Source organism: Meleagris gallopavo, chromosome 21 (assembly GCF_905368555.1).
Source record: "Meleagris gallopavo chromosome 21, MGAL_WU_HG_1.1, whole genome shotgun sequence".
Classification (NCBI taxonomy): domain Eukaryota; kingdom Metazoa; phylum Chordata; class Aves; order Galliformes; family Phasianidae; genus Meleagris; species Meleagris gallopavo.
The window spans coordinates 8,400,628-8,420,956 of NC_139424.1; the positions used below are offsets into that span (position 1 = coordinate 8,400,628).

The window sequence follows — 20,329 nt, forward strand, 5'->3', positions numbered from 1 at the left end:
TCCGGCGTAATTCTTTGTTGAAGAAGTTAGAGGCCTAAAATGTTAAGGCTTATTGTTATTCTGAGTTGATAATCTCTGCCTTGCTTTAATAATTTTTCCTCATGCCTGGATAGCCTGCGAGTTGCACAATAATCACTCACACAGCTTTGTAATCAATGCCCAAAGTAATAGGATTCCGCTGGCCAACGGCAATTAATAAATTTGTGTCTTTTTTAAAACACTAGCAAGTCGGGCCTGAAATACGACTGACTGGCTTTCCTCATTTGCATATTTATTGCAGTGGAAAAATTCTTGCCGAATGATTGATGTTGAGCCTGCCTCTTGAATTCCAAACAGCACATTATTATGAAATGAAAAATGCCGGCCATACAGTTGATTAAAGTTGAAGACAGTGGAATCGGTGTTTTTTAAGATTGTGGGAGAATTAAAGGCATATTTTAATAGATGTTGACAAGAAGTGAACTAACAAAAGCAAAGCAAAGGATTTGCTTGAAAAGATTTAATCAAACGTGTTTCTTGGGGGATTAATTGCTGGGGATGACTAGTGCAAGTGGCTGGCTGGTGGATTTGAATGAGAAGTATTGTTCTGGGGCCGGCGTATTGAGTGCCATTTTGACCTGTAGTTTAACTCCTGTCCCACCGCCGTTTGAAAGCAGAGAAAATTTCCCCTCTTCATCTGAATGTTGGGATAAATACGTGCACCTGATAACAATGCTTTTCATTATGCACAGCTGCTATAATAAGACACGTTGGAGTCCTTATTCCCGTTGGCACGGGGCAGCTCGTGCTGAGCAGTGGGGATGTGGTGGCTTCCCATGGTGGGACAGAACCCCCGTGTTTGGCAGCTCAGCCTTGGGAGATCTGATGGTGTTACCAGTTTGCTGGGCAATGTGAGCAGTGTCTGTTTTACACATGAGCTTCCAAGCGCTGTTAGTTCCCAGCTGCCTCTCTCAGCACTTCTCCTTCTGTGCGTAATGGATTGAAATCCTGGATTTTTGCCCCAGTTTTTAGGATTCCATCTCTGACCGCCATAACCACACATCTGTGGCTCACAGCCCTGTGCTGGATGGAGGCAGCCATGCAGGGAGGAGCCTGCCTCGTGGAGCTGCTCCTGGAGCCTCACTGGTTGGCTCTCTGTGAATACCTCTGAAAACGTGGCCTCGAGGCACCCGCTTTTTCCATTGACTTCAAGTGTCTCTGTGTGCAGCCACTCCCTGCTGCTCTACGCCAGCTGCTGCTCTCTGCAGCTGCTTGGGAAGATGAAATGAAACCCCATTTTTAGAGGTCATGTCGAAGAGCACGGATGTTTATCAGCACGTGAAACTACCTTGCTGTAGAAGCACTGAATTTACAGTGATGGGAGCCCCCAGTGCAAGCAGGGAGATGTGCTGGTGGGTTGGTACCTGCATCCAGGAGCTGGGGATGCGACAGCAGAGCTGGTTTGTCTGTAGCCACTAGCATTGACAAAACTGATTTTTGTGATTTGAGAACAGTAGGACAGATTCCATCTCTGGTGGGGCTCCTGACACTTTGATACATGGCAGTGCTATCCCTGAATGGAGCTAAATACTCCAGGGCTACTTTCTGAATGGGTGAAGGGATGTATAAAATGAGAACGTATGAGAGAGTATTAACAGAAAGGCACACTTTGATTTACTGGTCCTGGCTCACAGCTTCCTTGGTGGATTGATATGCTGTCTGCTGAATCTGGAACAACTCTTTCACTCTTGTACACAAAATGAAGGGGCTCCCGTAGACTCTTAAAAGTGACTCTTACAAGTTAACATCTTACCCAGGCACCCTGAGTCCCATTGAAGCTGGAAGTTGCATTCAATGTTTGCTGTATACTTGCTGCAGATGGATCCCGCTCAGCATCAATTCTCCTTTCCCATGCGATAGTATTAGGAAAGCTCTGATGGAAGGGGGGGATGTTGCCTTTGTACTGGGGTTAGTTGGCCACTCCATGCATGGAATATGGGTTGTTTGGGGATCTGAGTGGCTCATATTCCATAAAGGGATCTAGATGCTTTTGTTTTCAAAGAAGTGCTGGGGCACCTGTCCTCAAAGGACACAAGTTGGGCATACGGAAGTAACTTCTGCAAGGGGAGAGAGTTTTGTGGTTGTTTTCATCGATGGTTTATGGCCCAGCTTGAGGGCAGGTGTTATGCTGTACAGAGGTATTGTTAGCTTTGTTCTGTGCACGGAGCAGGAGGGAGAGCAGGAGGTAGAAGCCATGGTTATCACGTGTGAAGACTGCTGGTTGGTTTTCTTAATGTATTGGTGTGCCTGAAAGCTCCGTGTTTGTAGCTTTTCTGATTAATTGTCTGTTTCAGATGATGAGCAGCATTAAAAATGTAGATACGTGCTGGGAGGGTTGGAGAGCAGGAGGGTTAGTGCCTGGCTTTCCTTCAGAACAACCCTGCATGCATCTGTGGAATGGTTTTGCTTTACGCAGCCTTCGTTCATAAGTGACTTAAGTCTTCTCCCCAGTGCAGGCAGTGTAAAAGCAGATGAGGGTGTTGGAGGGAAGAGCAGACAGAGAAGGGAAGGGGAATGGGAAGGAAATAGTCCCTCCAGGATCCGCGTGTGAAATGGATAGGGCTGTGTTGGGTGAGGAGAAGGCAGGGGAAGGTGACACTCGGCTTCTGAAGTTGAGTTTACTGCGCACTTAAGCACCCAACATTAACAGTGAGAATACCATCCAGTAATGCTATTAAATACACACGAATTGAAAGCAGGAAATTACTCAGCTGTAAGAGGCTCACGATGAAGCTGCTGTCTGCAATAATTAGCCCTCCCACCTGGTTAGACGCATGGTCATTGTCTTCCCTGCCCTCTCCATCCCCTTCACTCCAAATAAAATTGCTTCCCATCCCCACTTCTGTTGGGGTCCGTATCTCATAGCCTGGGGGAGTTTGAGCCTGTCTTTATTCCTTGCCTGCTTGCCGTGGCCCTGATATACCCCAGAAGAGCTGGAGTGCTACTCCAGTTGTAATTGACAGGATCAAAGCTGCCTGGGGTGCATTAGCACTGCTGCTGGAGGATAGACAGCGGGTAGAAAATAAACAGTTTTGGAAGCTCTGGGGACATTTAGCTGTGTTGCAGGCAGTGGGAAGGATTTTGCTGTTGTGAGCTGTGCACTCAGGGTAGGGTGGGGGCAATTTCCTTTGGAAATGATGCTTTAGCTGCAGACATGTACAACAAATGCGTTTTTAAGGGCTTTTGTCTGTTTGTCTCTTAGAATTGTTTTGATGCGAGCACACAACTGTTTTACAAGTACAGCAAACCTAATCCGTTAATAGGTTTATATAGAAGAGCTGTCAGAATGTCTCTGTAATGAACTCTGGGTTCGGGGAGTCCGACTGCTGATCTGCAACAAAAATCTGAAATCTAACAGCGTCTCCTCTCCAACATTGCTGTTACTGAGGTCAGGCCATAATCTATCTGAAGTTGGTGACAACTAGACGATATCACAGTGGTAACGTATTGAGAACTCTGCGTGTCAGGGCTGAGTTCTTGTGCTGCCCGTGTCCGGCTGATGAAGATCTGCTGTTCACTCTACCCATGATCTCCACGTCCTCCATTAACAAAAGAGGAATCGGGTGGTGAGAATAAACATAAAAGAATCTGTACGGTTCCGTGTAGGGTTTTGGATAGAGGCGTACTCTGTGGTTTTGCCTTGAAGAGCTGAGCCTGTGGTTGATGTACAGCAAGGTGCGGAAGGAGTGGTTGTGTACACCCAAACACTTGTTTAGATCAGGGTGTTCTGCAGGGGGCTTGCTGCATGCCACAAAAGAGCTATTTTTAAAGAACAGATGTGGCAGCAGCGTGCAGTTAACCCTTCCCTACAGCCAGCTCCACTGTATGCCCTTGGAGAACATAAGGTCGTTGGAACAGAGATCATTTTCTCTGCATCTACATCTGCATCTGTTTTATAAATACAGAAAAATTGCCAACTCTGAGAGCCTTTGGATAGGGAACATCAGATCAACCTTCAGGATTTGTGGCCAGCAGTTCTGCTTTTCTGATCAGAGTCCTCTCATTAAACTTGCCAGGTCATTGTTTAAGTTTTCCCCGTAGATCAGATCTTGCTACATTTAATTTTACTTACAATCTAATTTCTTATACCTCCTGCGTGGTGAGCACAGCAGCATAGAAACCAGCAATAGTCGCAGCCCCGCAGGAGCTCGTTTTCTCTTTGTGCCCTCCCTCCTCCTGCCCCCTAAAGCACGCACATTATGTACAAGAGAGAAAAGTCAGAGGTCACACGGAGAGGGGATGTGTTTATATACATTTTCCTTCGTGTTGCTTCACAATATTTGGCTGAAACTGACCTCTCACAAAACTTAATGCAAAGAGAAGTTAGTTAGTCAGCAGAGAAGGCTGTTGTCAGATGTGTGTGTCATGGAACGCTTCTTCACACGTTGCTGTGTTTCTTCAGTATCTTAATCCTTCAGGCTGTGCAGACTGAATGTTTGTCAATGAAACATTAGATCAGTGTACTCCCAATGTGCAGCCAGGCGAAAGTTTAGAAAGCAGCCCTCCCTCCCATCCTCCCTTTTTAGGAAATAATTGTTCTTTATCAATGTGATGTTGTTCAAGATTAATAGCTATAAATCAACGTGAAGTTAAATCCACAACTGGCTGGTTGGAGAGAGACATTTGATTGGACATGCGGTAGCTGAGGCAGCAGTTCAGATTTGAGAAGAGAAACTAGGCTCTGCAAAGCAAAGTTTTTATCAAATGCAGCAATCAGTATGAAATTGTCGCTTGTGTCTCTTGTTCTGCAGGTTGTAAAGCCATAGACACATTGCTGCGAGTACTAGTGGACATTCAGGATGAGTTTCTTTATCAATGCCCAGGCACAAGGCACCTGGTGGATGGAAAACAATCAAAACCTGAGAGGTAAATACAAAAGAAGATCTTTCTGAATGCTTTGGTCTCCAACTAAATGAGAAAATGTACAGCTTTCCTGATCATACCCGTTCTCTGCTTTTCTCTCCATTGCTGTTGGATTTGGGTGACAGCCATGCTGGGTGAATGACGTTCCTTCCACCAGAGTGGGAAGTCTGTTTTGTAATCTTTCTGAAAGCAGAGGAGAGACTAAACTGCAGCTCCTTCCCCATCAGTATCACCGTGGAGTGGAACAGGTCTGACTTGTAACAGAGGGGCTGCTGAGAATTCACACGTTGCCTTAGACAGGTGTAGGGTGTTCAGTCTGTATTTGTTTATTTTTTAGTGATGATGAAATTCCCAGCAGCAGCGATGAAGAGCGAGCAGGCGAAGCTCAGGAGAAGAGGAAGCGCCCTCCCAAACGAAAGCTGAAGGCGGAGGACTTCCCAGAGTTCATAGCCAAGAGGTATGACGAGTACAGGATATACCGGAACAACATCCTGCAGAAATGGCATGAGAAGACAAAGCTGGCATCTGGCAAAATGGGCAAGGTAAGTCTTTGTGTGTGCCAACATTGGTTAGTAGAGATCTGTGGAACAGCAGTGGATTTGGAAGTCTCCTGTTGTGGATATTCCAACCTAAGGCAAGTTTTGCTTGATCAAGAAGTAGTTCATGTTTTACAACACGATTAGGACAATACGTTCCTCCTCCTTTACAGCATGTATACTTTAATACCATGGGTAATCATGTCCTCATAGGATCCAGGTTCTCATAGCATCTGTGAGTTTAATATTAATCATTGAGAAGTTCATCTGAACCAGAGCAGCAAAGGCACTTTATTATTAAGCCGTGCCTCAGGCTACCTCAGGTTGGGAAGGGAAGGAGAGAGAGAAATAAAAAAAAATAACAAAAATAGGAAAAATCTGTGCAACAAAACCTGAGCCCCCTCCTCTTGGAATGCTGTCTGCTTATCCGCTGACATGGAAAGATAGAGGAACATTGCTGCCTTGAGGAAAAGCTTTCTGCATTATCTGACACTAGTTAATGTTGTTGCAGGGTTTCGGTGCCTTTGAGCGTTCAATCTTGACTCAGATTGATCATATTTTGATGGACAAAGAGAGATTACTACGGCGGACACAGACCAAGCGATCAGTGTACAGAGTGCTGGGGAAGAAGGAGCAGGATTCCCATCCAGCCCCTGAATGTTTGCCTGAAAATTCGGTAAGGGTGTTTTCTTTATATAGCTCGTGCTGTAGAAGCAGTGAAACTCTGCAAAACAATTAGCCTTTACCAGGTAATATTCTTGTTTGTGAGATTGATGAAGAACCTGAGCGTTGATTCGTGTAATGCAATGACTAGCAACAATATGTAGACATTTCAATTCCAGTTTTATGGTGTGTGTGTTATCTCTTGTGCCAGTTCTGGACAGGATAAAACGACGTTTGGTCTCTGACCGTGCTCCTCCTGTGCTGTAGGAGCTGGTGGTCACTAAATCTGCCTGAGGCAGTGGCTACAAAGCTTTGTTTTGACTCTGGAGTTTAGAATCTTTAACCCAGAAAGTCACAGAAAATCACACTGCATGTCACCTACAGAGTGCATTGGTAGTATGTCGGTTATTAATTTAGTATTTAAGAATGAATAAATACTCAATTCTGATAGATCATGTGGAATTACTGCGCTTGCAAGATGTATTTTTGCCGTTACTTTACAAATATCGGTAGTATTTTGCCAGTCAGACTTTGTGTAGTCCTATTTATTTCCTAGCAAAGGTATCATAAATCTGTTTTGGCATTGGCAGCATTTCTGCCTTGCCTTAAAATGTATTCCTAGTCCTTAAAAGCTTTCTATGATGGGAGCTGTTCTCCATTCCTTCCTATTTTCAAGTGTTTACAAGCAGCTACATGTGAAGTTGTCAGAGCTGGGGATGGAAGCATGCAAATGTGAGTGTTCAGTATTTCCTTTGTGCTTCTAGGAAGTCCTCCCTGAGACAGATTCCAACAGGCACCTGAAGGACATCGATGAGGAAATATTTGATGATGATGACTTTTATCACCAGGTAAGTGTCTGTCAATCTGCGTTGGCATTATGACTTCACTTATTTTTGAATACTCACCAAGCTAATGCAGCTGACTCTGTGGTCTGAATCTGTCTGATCAGTGAATGTGAGTCATCTCTTAGCATCTGGAGTCTCTGTAGATTGTTCTGGGAATTTTCACACTCAGCTTTCCATATATGGCTCAAACTTGTGCTGTGAATATGAACTTACTGCTATTCCTGGTGCTGCTGTGTTGGAGAATCGGGGCTCCGGCATTAGATCTCCATCTGTGATTCTCACAGGTGAACATTGCTACACAATAGAGAAAAATTACTGAATTACCCAAAGGTGACTTTTTGTTGTTGTTGTTATTGGTAGAGCACAGTTATGAAAAATGATTGTAGTAGATCCTTAAGTTATTTCAAGAAGTTATTTCATCTCAACTGAACTCATCTGCTTAGAATGACAAAACTGCAGAGCTTCTGTGGAGCACTTTCCTTGGAGTTATGCCAGGTTGGATTTGGGCCAGCTATTCTTTTTATTTGCACGATTCTTAGGAACAAGGTATCTGTGCTAAGCGCAGGAGGCTGAAGCTTAGGAAAACCTTGTGCTTGTAATGTATTTAATAAATGGCAGTGCCAGCTTCATAAAGTACTGAAATTGCCATGTGTTGAGGAGTACGTCTTATCTCAGTGCATGAAAAACTGCTTTTGCTCTGATGATCCACGGAGTGTTTTCATGTCAGGACTAAACAAATATAATTATATTCTTAGAAAGGCAGACATTTCCAATCTGAATTAAAATAGGTAGCGAAGTGTGTGGGCAGTGAAAGAGAGCTGTTACCACGTAGCAGTGCTGAGTTAACTGATTTAGCCAGAAAAATTGAAATACTTGCAAAGTTTGGGATTTCACGTGCAGAGCCAGGACTAGAGGTGAGTAAAACAACGTTTTAACACAAGTCTGGGGATGGGAGAGCGCCTGGGGTGTTGGGAGCAGTGGCTGAGGAGACCAACTGCGTTATGCAGTGAGATGACTTTGTCGTAGAATTTGGGGTCCAAGAGGACCGTTAGGACACAGAACAAATGCAGTAAGTGCAATAAAATAGAGGAGTGGTCAAGGAGAAATGTCTGTGACCGACAGCCTTCAGGCCTGTGCAGGTAAGGTGCTTATTGACTGTGAAATGTTAAAATTTTTGTAAGAAAACTAGCAATAGATGGACAGTCTGTCTTCATTTCTAATAACTTTAACTTCGATAAATCCTAACTTCAGAATTATGACTAGTTACAGCTTAGCTTTTCCCCTCACTGGTTAATTGGGGTGCTGGGGTTAATCTAAATTAAAACTTAAACTAATAGAGGTCATTGAGGGAGGAGAATCACCTGAGTAAAACAAATGGGTCTGCCGGGCACAACTGTGTCTTGGCCATTTCCCAAGAGGGAAGTGGCAGCAAATTGGAGTTGTTTCAGCATTCAGGAGAGGTGAAGGATGGGTGACACCAGTTTAATGTACGGCACCTCCGGAAGCATTCCAGATTGCATTCCTTGCTGTACCAACTGCTGCCTCCCGCGCACGCTGAATAGAAGCAGGACCTGCCGACAACATCTGGCTGCACAGCAAGGAATGGGTGCAACTTCTGAAACCCCATAGACTCTAAATATGGCGCTTAGCCTGGCGGAGGCTTTAATCACTTACTACTCTTTGGCAGCGGGCTCCGACAGCTTATCCTAGCCTCGTACATCACGCACAGACATCTGCTGAGCCGCGAGGCAGCTACACATTCATTTTCCTTTCTTGTTGTTGTTGTGTTTTTTTTTTTTTTCCATCCCTCCCTCCTTTCCACCCTTCTCCTCCCGTTCCCAATATGCTTCTTGGGAGAGATGATCTGTAAAGATTACTGCTTCATTGTGTGCAAGTAATTGTGGGGATGCCAGCCCCTTGACAGACACGGCGCAGCACCTGTTCCGCTGACCTGGTTAATTTCTTCTGTTGAGTGGGATTTGGCAGAGATTGGAGCTGAAGCCAATTCAGTGATAAGGCTAAAGAAAATGGCTGTATGTTTTCTGTCACCTCCCAATTAAATTGGTTTCATAAAGTGCTTTCCTTTATTTGTCAGGGTAGTAAGCTGAAGCTGAACATTGCATTCAGAAAGGGTAGAGTGCATTACAATAGAGTGCTGGCAATACAGAGAATGTGTTTTCTTTCAGACGGGTCATAACTGTGCAGTGCTTTGTGTGTGTATATGTGTGTGCTTGTCCGTATGTACACGTATAAATATTGGGTAGAAAGGGCACTGCTTCTTCAGCAGTAATGGGCAGCAACGTGGTTGGAGCTGAGGCTGCTCAGGAACTGTGCCCTCCATGCATAATACTTATTGCACAGCACGTGTGTGCATCTAAATGGGGGCTTTTGTCTTTGTTTTTAAATTTAGGTCCAGACTTTTTTTTAGTATTGCTTTCATTTCTCTGAATACCATTTGGTAGTAATTTATTTTGGGTTACTACTTATTGCAGAATGGTGAGATATATGAGAGGAAAAAACGTGGGTAAAGAAGGACGTGAGACACCAATTCCTGTATATTTCAGTGCAAAATTAAGCAATTAAAAATGAACGAGATCTGATCAATGCACACAAATTAATGGTAACAGAATGACTAGCTGTACTATTTTATTACAGAATATAATCCCGAGCTCTTTAATGAATCTCTTTTTCCTTCAGATAACCATAATTTTCTTGTCCAGACCTTGGAGGTTGATGGAATTCACTACGTGGGGCTGGGGGACGTTACAGGGGCAAGGTTGGGGTTGAACTCTGTTCTGTTGTTGGTCCCTCTTTGCCTTCTCTCATCTCCTTCAGTTGATGATAAGCAGTTGCACTCCTTGTTGTGGCAGCCCAGGCTGAGTGCAAATGTACGGCTGGGCTGAATGGTGCAAGAATTGTTTCCAAAAGATCCTCATTAGTGACAGCAGCTGAGAGGCCAGACTCCATTTCCTTTCCTCCTAAACTCTTGTTGGTACGTGGTTTTAAGGAGAAGAAAAAGGCTGGATGTTTTTAGAAGTCGTATTTACGTGGAATTCATTACGACCAATATTGCAGCATTAAGGCTTAACATTCCTTCCTGCTGCCTGAGAGCTGCTGCTCTGCTGTGCTACGGTGGAGATTTTATTATTAGCTTGAAATACTTCACTAAAAAAGAGAGTGGAAATGGGTTTATTTCCAACAGGAATGAGGGTAGTGTTCAGATGTTAAGAGTTGCACCGACGGCGGCTCTTCCCAGAACAAATGTTCCTCATTGATGGCAGCAGGTACATCTAAGGAGAGGCAGGAATGTACGTAATCCCTTTTTCTCTCTGTTCTCCTGCTCCCTCCTCCCCCTGGTTTGGTTGTGTTGTACATCACTGTGTTTTCTGACAGCATCGCTTCAGAAATGGCACAGAGCTGGGGGTGGGAAGGAGCAGAGAGCTGCCCTGGGGCTGCGGTTTGCTGGGGTTCGCTGGGGCACTGCATGCAGTCTGCATGGCAGCTGAGGGACCTGTTTGTGCCTGGGCTTTGCTCCCAGCAGTTGGATGAGCTTTGTTCTGTTTGCTGTCTGTGCTGCTGTTACGTGGGGAAGGAGTTGATGTCGTAGAAAACTGTGGAGGAGCAGTGACTCGGTTGTTGTTCCTTGTAGAGTGGCATCTCGTGTACCCACACGCAGTGCCAGAGCTGTCAGCAAAACTCACTTCCTCGTTCCTAGCTTTGCATTTGGAATTCCTCCTTTAATCTGAGTGACTGCAGGCGAGCTCCTGGCTCCCTTGGTAAGGTGTTTGTAGCTCGCTTTGTTCCTCTTCTGGGCTGTGTGCACTGTACAACTTTTTAAGGCTCTTCACATCCTGCATCCCAGCCAGGAGTGGGCCTGAAGCAGTTCCTGGTCACACGCTGTTTTTTCTCTCCCAGAATTTGATAATGCCATAAACAAGTGATTACTAATCTAGTAACTGTTACGAGTGGATAATGGTGAAGAACAGGGAGAAGACTGACTTTCTGACAAGCTGGTTTACCTTAATTAAACTGGTGAGTGATTAATATGGACAGCTGATCTTGTGACTTTAATGAGCTGCATTTTGAGTTTTGTGTGAATAAGAGACGTCTCGAACCATCCCACAGGTTAATGGCAATACAGTGCTCTTATCGCAGCGTGTGTCTTTCAAATGGCTGGGTAGATGGTTAATAACACGTTTTAAAGCTTGATTTGAAACGTCTCTTAATGGGTTGTCAGAAAGCACGGGTACGCCATCCCTGTTTTGTCCAAAACTGAATTTCAGCAAAGTTTTTCTTCTTAAGATGACCGTCCAGTGGTTCAGCTTGTGCTTTAGGTGTGCATGTTATAAACAGAGGATGGGTAGTTAGATATTGAAGTGCTTCACGGGGATTTAAAAGTAAAATTTGGGCTGTGGTATAAATTTTGTCTAGTGCTGCTGGAAATCCAAATGGAGTTAGGTGACTACGCAGTGCCAGCTTGAAGGGGAGAAGAAATGTCTTGTTTCCATGTCCACGCAGAGTGCACTAGGAGGTGCATGCTTAATAGAAACCACCTCTTTGTTATTTATGCTGTTCTGAATAATTGTGAAGTGTATGAGAAGGAAGGAGAAAAATAATGTGATTTACCACGTCTGTCCAAAGAGTAAAGGAGATAAAAGAAATAAATTAGAAAGTATTGGAATGGCATTGATAAAAGGCCACGTTGTCAACTTTCTGTTGGGGAGCAGAGTGATTTTGCATTTTCACCACCGAGGAGGGTAAGCAGTTGCTGTTCCTGTTCTTATTTCTTTACTTGGATTTCACACGTTGCCCTCAGCTTCTCTGCTCCTCACTGCCCAGCCCAGCCAAAGCTGGGGCAGCACCAGGAGTGCATGGCTCTGCTGTGCTGTAGCAGAAAGGCCTGAGCCTTTCCTGCAGACTTTAATAACATCAGAGAAAAAGTACTTCTCTTGTTCCAGTTATGTTTCTAAGGTTTGTAAACTAAACTGTACCCCATGGTACACTACTTTCACAAGATAGGAATGCAGAGTGGTTTGTGAGGGTGTAGAAAGGGCCCTTTTGTCACAAGGCTTCTTTGGGCTGTAGGCAGCTCTTTGTTCCAGCTGGCAAGTCCTCAGTCTGCACATCAGAAAGGTCAGCAAGTGTAGTACTAAGAACACTGATAGATAGTGCATGAAAATGAGACCTAACCTCTGCAGTGCAAATTGACCTCTGAAATGAGAAATGAATCTCTATTACCCTTGAACAACACCCTGATGGCATTTCTAAATCCCCCTAATTTTGTACAGTGTGCTTGCTTCTCTTTAATCAGCAGAGAAAGGAGTCCTTGTGAGGTGAATTCTTTAGAAAGCACACGTTGACTCCAGTGAGCTTTACCAAAGGCTCTGGTGCTGGTAGAGGCAGGCGCATGGCTTCTGGCTTGGAGCTGGCAGCTGAGCCACAGGCTGTGTTTGTTTGCATAGCAGAGTTTGGGTTTCTGAAGTTCAGGGAAGATGGGAAGAGGTGAAGGAAAGCAAAAATAGGATATGTTTCAAATCAAAGCCTTTTGATGCTGAAATTGCCTAACTCAAACTGTCTTCACACATCAGAGCTTAATTCTGATAGTGATTTACCTACACTTCCTAGTTAATAATTAGACATTGAGAGACACCATATATCACTCCTAGTGGAATATATGGGGTCTGATGATAGTTTTCTGTTTTGACTAATAAATTTTAACCCGATTCTCCAAGCTTAATGAAATATTACAGCTTCGGAAGTGTTTTAAGTCTTGTGCTGTGAAAACAGTGTTACGTTGCTCGGTAAATGAGTTGATCATTCATTCCGTACCCCGAGCCCTAGCTGGCTCTGGAGCACGGGCCGAGTGCAAGACTCTGAACTAGAAAGCGGAAAAACTAATCAAATCCTTAAAGACCAAAGGCAGCGAGGCAGGTCTAGACTGACTTTTTCAGTGGTAGCCTCTGGCTACATCCACTTTTATTTTAGTAACCATTGTTAGCATGATTTATAACGTAAGCTTTAAGACGTACACTATTTAGATATAGCGAGGTGCTGCACGGCTTTTATTTCTCTTTCCTTGTTTCCCTCGTGTGCCTGCTCCATATTAATTCCCCCTCACCTTTGTCTCCCCCGCCTCACCCCAGCCTGGCTGCTGGGCTCTTTCAGTGCAGCATTCAGCATCAGCCCCGAGGTCAGCAAGGCACAGTGCCCCACGGAGCAGCCGATCTGCGGGAGGTCAGGGAGCGCAGAAGAGGCAGCTGCCTGCAGGGCTTGGCGCCCAGTGGTGCGCAGGGCTCTTCCCTGTGCTTCTGGTGTAGCTGCAGGTCTGTGGGGGCGGTGGGCCGCCAGGAGGGGCAGGTCCTGCTGCAAAGCCTCGCTGCTCAGCTCTGAGGAGTTCTGCTGCCTTACCTCTGCCTGCACAGCTCAGCACTTTCTCTGTGCCTTGTGCCAAGGAAGCGAGATAAGAGGAGACAGTAAACACATCCTATTGCCAGGCCAGGAAGAAACCACTGAAACATAGCTGCACCGTTCCTTGCCACTGTTAAAACCCTCCCTCCCACCTTGCTTTTGACAGAATATTGACTAGAAACCAAGATCCCATTTCTGCTTAGCCTTAAGGGCAGCTGTTTACAGAGTGGCAGTGTTACATAGGTTTACTGTGTCGTATGTCTGTGTAACACTGGATTTGGATCTTGTATTTAGCTGCCAGAAGTGACGGTGATGAAGTGGGAGAGATAAACTGATAGATTGTGTGCCAGAAAGATGTTGGGAATCAATCAGATAAACGGGGCAGAGAAATAGCTTGCTGTTTTCCAGTGATAATAAACCAGAGACCTCAGTTGCAGGAATTTTTAAATGTAATTGCTGCAGTAATAATCTCTAAAAATAAGCAAATAGAAAGAAGTAGTGGCAGGGTTTTAATTGGACTGGAATTGCACTTTTTTTTTTTTTTTTTTTTTTTGTAATCTGATGTATACCTTGAAGGCAGGGGAAGATGGGAAGATGTGGACAGGAATGAAATGTTCTCTGGTACTTAAGTGTCACTGGTTTAGAAATTAAAAAAAAATAATAAAAAAAAGTCATAAAATGATAACTGCCTACTTTGATGGCATTTTTTGTGGGGTGCATGCCTTGCACCTTCATTCATGGTGTACTTATGTGCTCAGGAGATGCAGGAGTGGGTGAGTTTCGCAGTGCCCAGGGGCAGCTCTGGGCATCAGCTGTGCCAGTGTGGGCAGCACCCATTGCTCTGTGGGTGTTGCTCAGCTGGGACTGACTGTTGTGCTCCAACCCTCCTCCTTCAGCAGAAATACAGGGTAGAAGGAAAGTGTCACTCATCCTGTCTTGTTGGGTGGGCTGGGCTCTCCCATTTCCAGGGCTGGTTCTGGTTTGGGTGCTGAGATGTGGGCATCTAGAAGAGATCTGTGCCCCTCTGTTTCAGAGGGTTTGTTTCTGTTCTCTGTGTCACTGTGCAGCTCGTACCCCAGGCACAGCACGCACCATCTGCAATGAGGGGTGATAAACACACAGCCCTGGTCAAGTATCCCAAAGGCTGTTCACAATGTTCTTTGCTCTCGGGAAGTGAAAAGGACAAAACCTAACCCTCAGGACATGAAAAGAAATAGAAAAACCTGCTTTGAGCATTCCTGCTCTGGCTGTAAAAATTACATTGCTGTTCTGTTCTCAGAGTGTGAGCACCGAGCAGCGCTTGTGTTCTGTTTTGTGAAGGCGTGTGGGGCAGGGATCTCACTGCACATCTTCCAGCATTCCACCCCATCTCAATAGGAGCTGTGTACAGCAGTGAAAGCTCCGGTGTTTTTAGACTCCCAAAAGCCCAACAAACAGTAATGATCCCTGAAATGCAAACTCAGCTCTTCATTCTGCCCCACGGTGAGGGGCAGCTGTCTTCCTTGGGAACTTGTGGCAGCGCATTCCTCAAGTTTTCTTGAGGAAAATTTTCTTGAACCTGTTTGCATTCAGTTGTCTTTATTGTGCTTCTAAAAAGGATTGCTGTCTGTCTTCCAGCTCCTTCGAGAACTGATAGAGCGTAAAACCACTTGGTTGGACCCCAACGATCAAGTTGCCATGGGCAGGTGAGTAGGAAGTTATCTGCAGCATCACCAGCTCCTTCCCAGCCCTGAAATGCAAAACTGCTTGTGAGCTTCCAGTTCTCCCTGCTGGAAGAGTAGCTATGGGAGTGTGTGTGTGGGGAGGGGGAGAAAATTCATTAGGTGAAATTTTGGAAGTGAAATAACTTTTATCCTTGTAAAATACTATCCAAATTTTAGTGCAGTGTGTCAAATGTATTTTGTGTACGTCTGAAATACTATGGAAAGCTATTCACTATAATTTAACACGATATAGACAAAATTACATTTAAGTGGTGATTACATTGTACATTTATCTGACTTTACAATAAAATAGATTACAGTAATTAAGATTATATTAAGATTGCAGTAATTGGATTTTGCTAGATTTTTTTCCCCGATGTTGAGTTTTCGTTGTATAAATCAGGTGAGATGACGCTCATTTTCATAAAAAATATATTTATAACTTGGAGAAGTTTTTCCCTACTGAGAACTTTTTTGACTTGATGGCATTCTGTTTGAGCACTTCGAGCCCTCCCTTCTCAATTCCATTAGGAATCAAGCAGCACTTTCTGAAAATGTTGATTGCTTTTCTTTTTTTTTGTAGTTCTGCTTTGTAAGAGGTGGAACGATATGTAGGACTTCCTGCTGGATTTTCTTCCTGCTGGTTTAATAGGCAGAGATGGTGGGAGGAAATACTTGCTTATCATTTCAATATGTTATGCAGAACTGAGGGAGGAAATAAATTCAGAGCATCTCCTGCACTGTGGTGATTCCGTTCATGAGGTTGGCATAACCTGTTTGACCTGAAGTGTCAGTTTAGAACTGGTCAGACCATCTGCTCCATTATGGGCTTTCTACACCGAAAAGAAGTGTCTCTAATAAGCAGTGCTGAAACAAAAGAGGAGTACCTTTTAAAGATTTTTTTTTAACGGATTTTAGCATTTGTATTTGGTAAAGATTCTTTTCATAATCCTAAAGATTCTTGAAAAAAATAATAATCTGTAATCATGAAAGAATAAAAAACAGAGCCAACCCTGTGGCCTCCATGGGTTTCCCTGCAGATGAAGAAATCTCAGTGAGCAGTGATCATCTCATTGGGACCAGCAGGACCAGCTTGGAGCCTGGTGTGGCTGGAATGAGAAGTGCTTCTTGTTTAACTGCCACGTTCTTGGAGTGACTCAGTAACATGGTCATTTGGGGTTTCATACTTGTTGTCCTGAGGTCCTCATCTCCTTTATTTTTGCAAATGCGGCAATCAGAAGAGCTGGGAAGGGCCTTAGACCTCAGTGTGCCTGATGCTCATTTGCCTTGTGGTTTTAAAAATCATGTAACTGTGTTTTTACATTCCTCAGACAGTGGCTGGCCATCCAGAAGCTACGAAGCAAAATAAAGAAGAAAGTGGACAGAAAAGCCAGTAAAGGAAGGAAAATCCGGTGGGTGACAGCTTCTGCAGGCAGCCTGAAGTTCTGGTTTTGCCAAGTAAATTTGGACTACAGTAGGTTGGCTCTGGGATGCACTGGCACACGTGTTCATCCCCTTCAGGGCAAGATACCGTGGCCTGAGACTTCCCCAGGGGAGTCTTAATGTTCTTTGAGCCTAAGGTAAGGGGTTGGTTGGATACAACCTGTGAGTGCTTCCAGATCAGTCTTAGCAAGAATGTTTGTTGGTCTCAGAACACACCTGGCAGGGGTGTACAGATGCCCCTAAGCAATTTGGGTTTGTAATTTCTGGTGAAAGCCAATAAGCACTTCTTGTGCAATATATACTTAGCAGGCTAAAATGTGGAGAGCAGCTTGAGGGGAAGACCTGTAAACAAGCCCAAGTGAGGTAAATGCCTGTTTCCCACTGACAGTTGGAATGTAGTGTCTAAGCTCTATTTTTAAGTCACATCACAGCTTTCTTTAGCTTCAGATTCTGACTCCTCAGTCAGTAATGCAGGTTTCCCATGAAAGAACTGTCCATTCTGCAGGCTAGAGAGGGAAAGCAGCCTGGAGAAGATAGTTGCTTGTTTCATTTTTTCCCTTTGCAGAGCAGATATATTAGTCTCCCTGAGTTTAGCATGACTGCATGATTTGTAGTGAAGGAGGTGTTTGTGGCAGGGAGGCATGCTGAAAAGCTGCACCACATCCTGAAAAATCTGCAACATTAACCATCCTTTTGTGAGTAAACTATAAATCGTGAGTTGAGATGGCATCTGATAGAAAGTCAGTGGAGTCAGTCTGGGTCAGGCCTGGCATAGCAATTTTTAAGATAGATGTCATAAGATAATTTATTAAAAGAGAGAAGAGCTACTTTGTTGGCCTGAAAAGCCTATAATTATTGACTATCAATATTCTTTTCTGTCAGCATCACGCGTAATTGGATATATTCATGATTCAGTCAAAACTACTGACAGCATCACACAACTGAGTCAGACTCGTAAACCTCCAGGAATGATGGGGGATTCTTGTTGTGAGCAATCTGTGTGCTTCAGCATTCCTGAGATGGGCTACCTTGCTAAGTCCATAGCCTCGGATCTTAGGTGCCTCTTTATTTTGTTCTCTAAATAAAAGTTGCACTGACCCCTCGGGAAAAATGTCAGTATTAAGATGGAGGTAAGCTCCAGCATCTTGTTCAGAATAGTCCAATAGAGCCCAAATGGGTGTTTTTACATGGGTGGTTCTTCCACTAAAAGACTGTGTCTCCCTAACCACATTGCTTCTGACCACATTGCTTAGCAGATGTTCTCTCTTCCCCCGCTTCTCCCTTAGATTGAGATAGTGGTTCTTAGATTTCTTTTCATAGAGGACTTGGAGATCCTGGGAAGCAAAGTATCACACGCTACATTTCATCCATCTCTGTAATTCTTGCTTTTTTAGCAATCTTTTTCCAAACCTTCAATGTTAGAGCATGTCCAAGTGAAATGTGCTAGTTCACTGTGTGGTCTGAGCATCTCCAAGTGCTTTCAGAAGCATTTGACCTTGTCAAATTGTCCATGAGGACCTGTCCCCTTCGTATGTGGGGAGATTAAGGCACCAAAGGGAGAAGCAAGCCATTCCAAAAAGGGTGAGCTTAGGAAAGCTGGTGCCCAGCCCTGTGCTGTCCTGCTCAGACGTTCCTTTGGTAGCTGTGGAGGAGCAGTGTGTGCACACCTTTGTTCTTGTCAGTCATGTCTGGTCCTTGGCTGCTGCAGCATGGGATGTGGTCCCGTGGATGGAGTTAGATAGCTTGTGTCTGCTAGACCAGGCTTGCCAAAGTCCTGGTTATGAATACACGGCAATAATTAGTTCTGAGCAAACAAATTCGTGTCAGAGAATTTATCAGAATTGCTCAGTCCCAACAGCACTGTGCAGCCTGTAAGCTTTGAACTGTGGGAATCAATCAGTTGTTGATGTGAGCGAGCTGTTTCACAGTTCAGCCTGTTGACCCGCTGTCTGTTGCAGCACTGGCACGTGGTGCTGTGTCTGTTCCCCAATTTGATCATACCATGTTAGATCAGCACTGCTCCTTCCATTCCCAGAGAGGCCCTTGTGTAGGGGTGAGCATGTGCTGTGCCTGAAGAGCCATTCTGAAATATTCTTGTAAGTTAAAAAATCCCCTCAAGGGAATGTTCCTGCATAAGCAAACAAAAGGGAGTGCAGAGGTGACAGAGAGAAAAGGTGATTCTGGGCAAATGCTTGTGAATCCTTTTGCCTGCTATTTGTCAAGCTCTAAAAATAGCAGCAACTTGGATAAAACATTTCTGAGCTGGGAAGGTGGTGTGGTAGTGTACATCAGAAGCTGCTGCTTTGGAATCTCCTGCACTTACACACGAGGGTTTGAAGGCACATTCTCGTTCTGTTAAATTGTATATGTCAGGTTCTTGAGCGTAAGTCATGAACAGCTACTGCCAGGTCCCAGCCCAGGACAGAAAGCAGGAGGGGATTCCTGTATCTGTAGGTGCACTGCAGCTGGCAGAAGTATTTTGGTGGGTCAGAAGCTGAGACAGATGTAGAGCTGCATTGCCTTGGGCATGTCCCTTCTGTTCTTTGGGTGGGTCTTTTTCCTGCCGCCTTCTTTGCCTCTTTTTACATCCTGCGCTTCAGAGTTATTTGAGCTAAAAGTTTCCAGCTATGGGTATTGCTTGGGGAGAAGGATTTTGATATCCTTTAGGTCCCATGCTACCAAAGAGCGTGGAAAACATGATAGCAGATGGATGCTTGAGAATATCTGATGCTCTGGTGCTTCTGCTGCCTGCAGAGGTCTCTGGGCACAAACTCCAGAAGGCGATTAAGACGCCAGCTGAAGAGCAGGCTGAAAACAGGAGTTCTTGTTTCTCTGTCCGCCTTTTCAGGGCTGTCTGTCTGGGAGTCTGATTAGGTACTCACACACAATTAATGGATGCTGTATGTCCTCATTCTAGCTGTGTTGAAAAAAGGATTTGCTTGCTAGTCATCCATTCAGTTCATTGTATCATCTGATTATTCTTCTGTCCATGTTATAAGAAAGGAGGAGGAGGGAAAGGTGGGAGAATTGCCAACTGTTAGTAGTAACTCATTAGATATCAGCCACCAGGAGAACCAGCGCTTCCTTTGCAGGGGCTGATATGTTTCTATTCAAACGGCAACTTTTCATTAGTAGTTACTAATGTGCTGCCTGCTTATTCCTGCCCTATTTAGGTATCATGTCCATAGCAAGCTGGTGAGCTTCATGGCACCTATTGACCACTGTACGATGAATGATGATGCCAGGTGAGTAATAGATTAATTATGTTTCTCAAATGGCTTCATGACAGCATGATATTGACCTGTTCTTCAGTCTGTCGCCCTCTCCATTTCTTCTTATCAGTTAACCATTTGTCACTGGCATCATAGCCTGGGTGTCTTGGTCACATCTGTCCATGCAGTCTGCCTGAGCTTTCACGCTGTAATTACTGTGACACCAAACAAGAAATTTTCATAAATCTCAGTACCTACATTTTTACTCCTGCTTTCAAATTACATGGATTTTGAAATCTTTTAGTTTTGTGGAATTATTCTAGAAATTGTCAGCTAAGTCATCTAACGTCTACGGGTACGATTGAAAATTACAAAGAATTTATCTTTTGACAGAAGTGGCAACTATCTTAAATTCTGTTCAGTGTGCATTTGTTCAGGTAGCAGCTGGGATAGTTGTGTCAAGATTCAGACAAGTCCTAAATGTTGCTTGTGTTTATCGCTATTTAAAGAGTGAAATGTTTTATTAGAAGACTGTACTGTTCTGATTTGCTGATTACTAAAGAGGGTACAAGTTAAGTTTGTACATAGCTGCTAGACAGTTCCATGTATATATGCAT

The 20,329-nt window shown here is 44.3% G+C and overlaps 1 protein-coding gene across 1 annotated transcript in view; it reads left to right on the forward strand.

Moving 5' to 3' along the window:
* The window catches only part of AATF (apoptosis antagonizing transcription factor), a 41,120-nt gene that overhangs the window by 11,612 nt on the left and 9,179 nt on the right, over positions 1 to 20,329 (forward strand). The window contains exons 5-11 of the mRNA XM_085241098.1: positions 4,791 to 4,905; positions 5,240 to 5,444; positions 5,950 to 6,114; positions 6,866 to 6,949; positions 14,972 to 15,039; positions 16,389 to 16,469; positions 19,674 to 19,745. Of these exons, the coding sequence (XP_085097224.1) occupies positions 4,791 to 4,905; positions 5,240 to 5,444; positions 5,950 to 6,114; positions 6,866 to 6,949; positions 14,972 to 15,039; positions 16,389 to 16,469; positions 19,674 to 19,745 (790 nt within the window). The remainder of the gene's footprint in view (positions 1 to 4,790; positions 4,906 to 5,239; positions 5,445 to 5,949; positions 6,115 to 6,865; positions 6,950 to 14,971; positions 15,040 to 16,388; positions 16,470 to 19,673; positions 19,746 to 20,329) is intronic.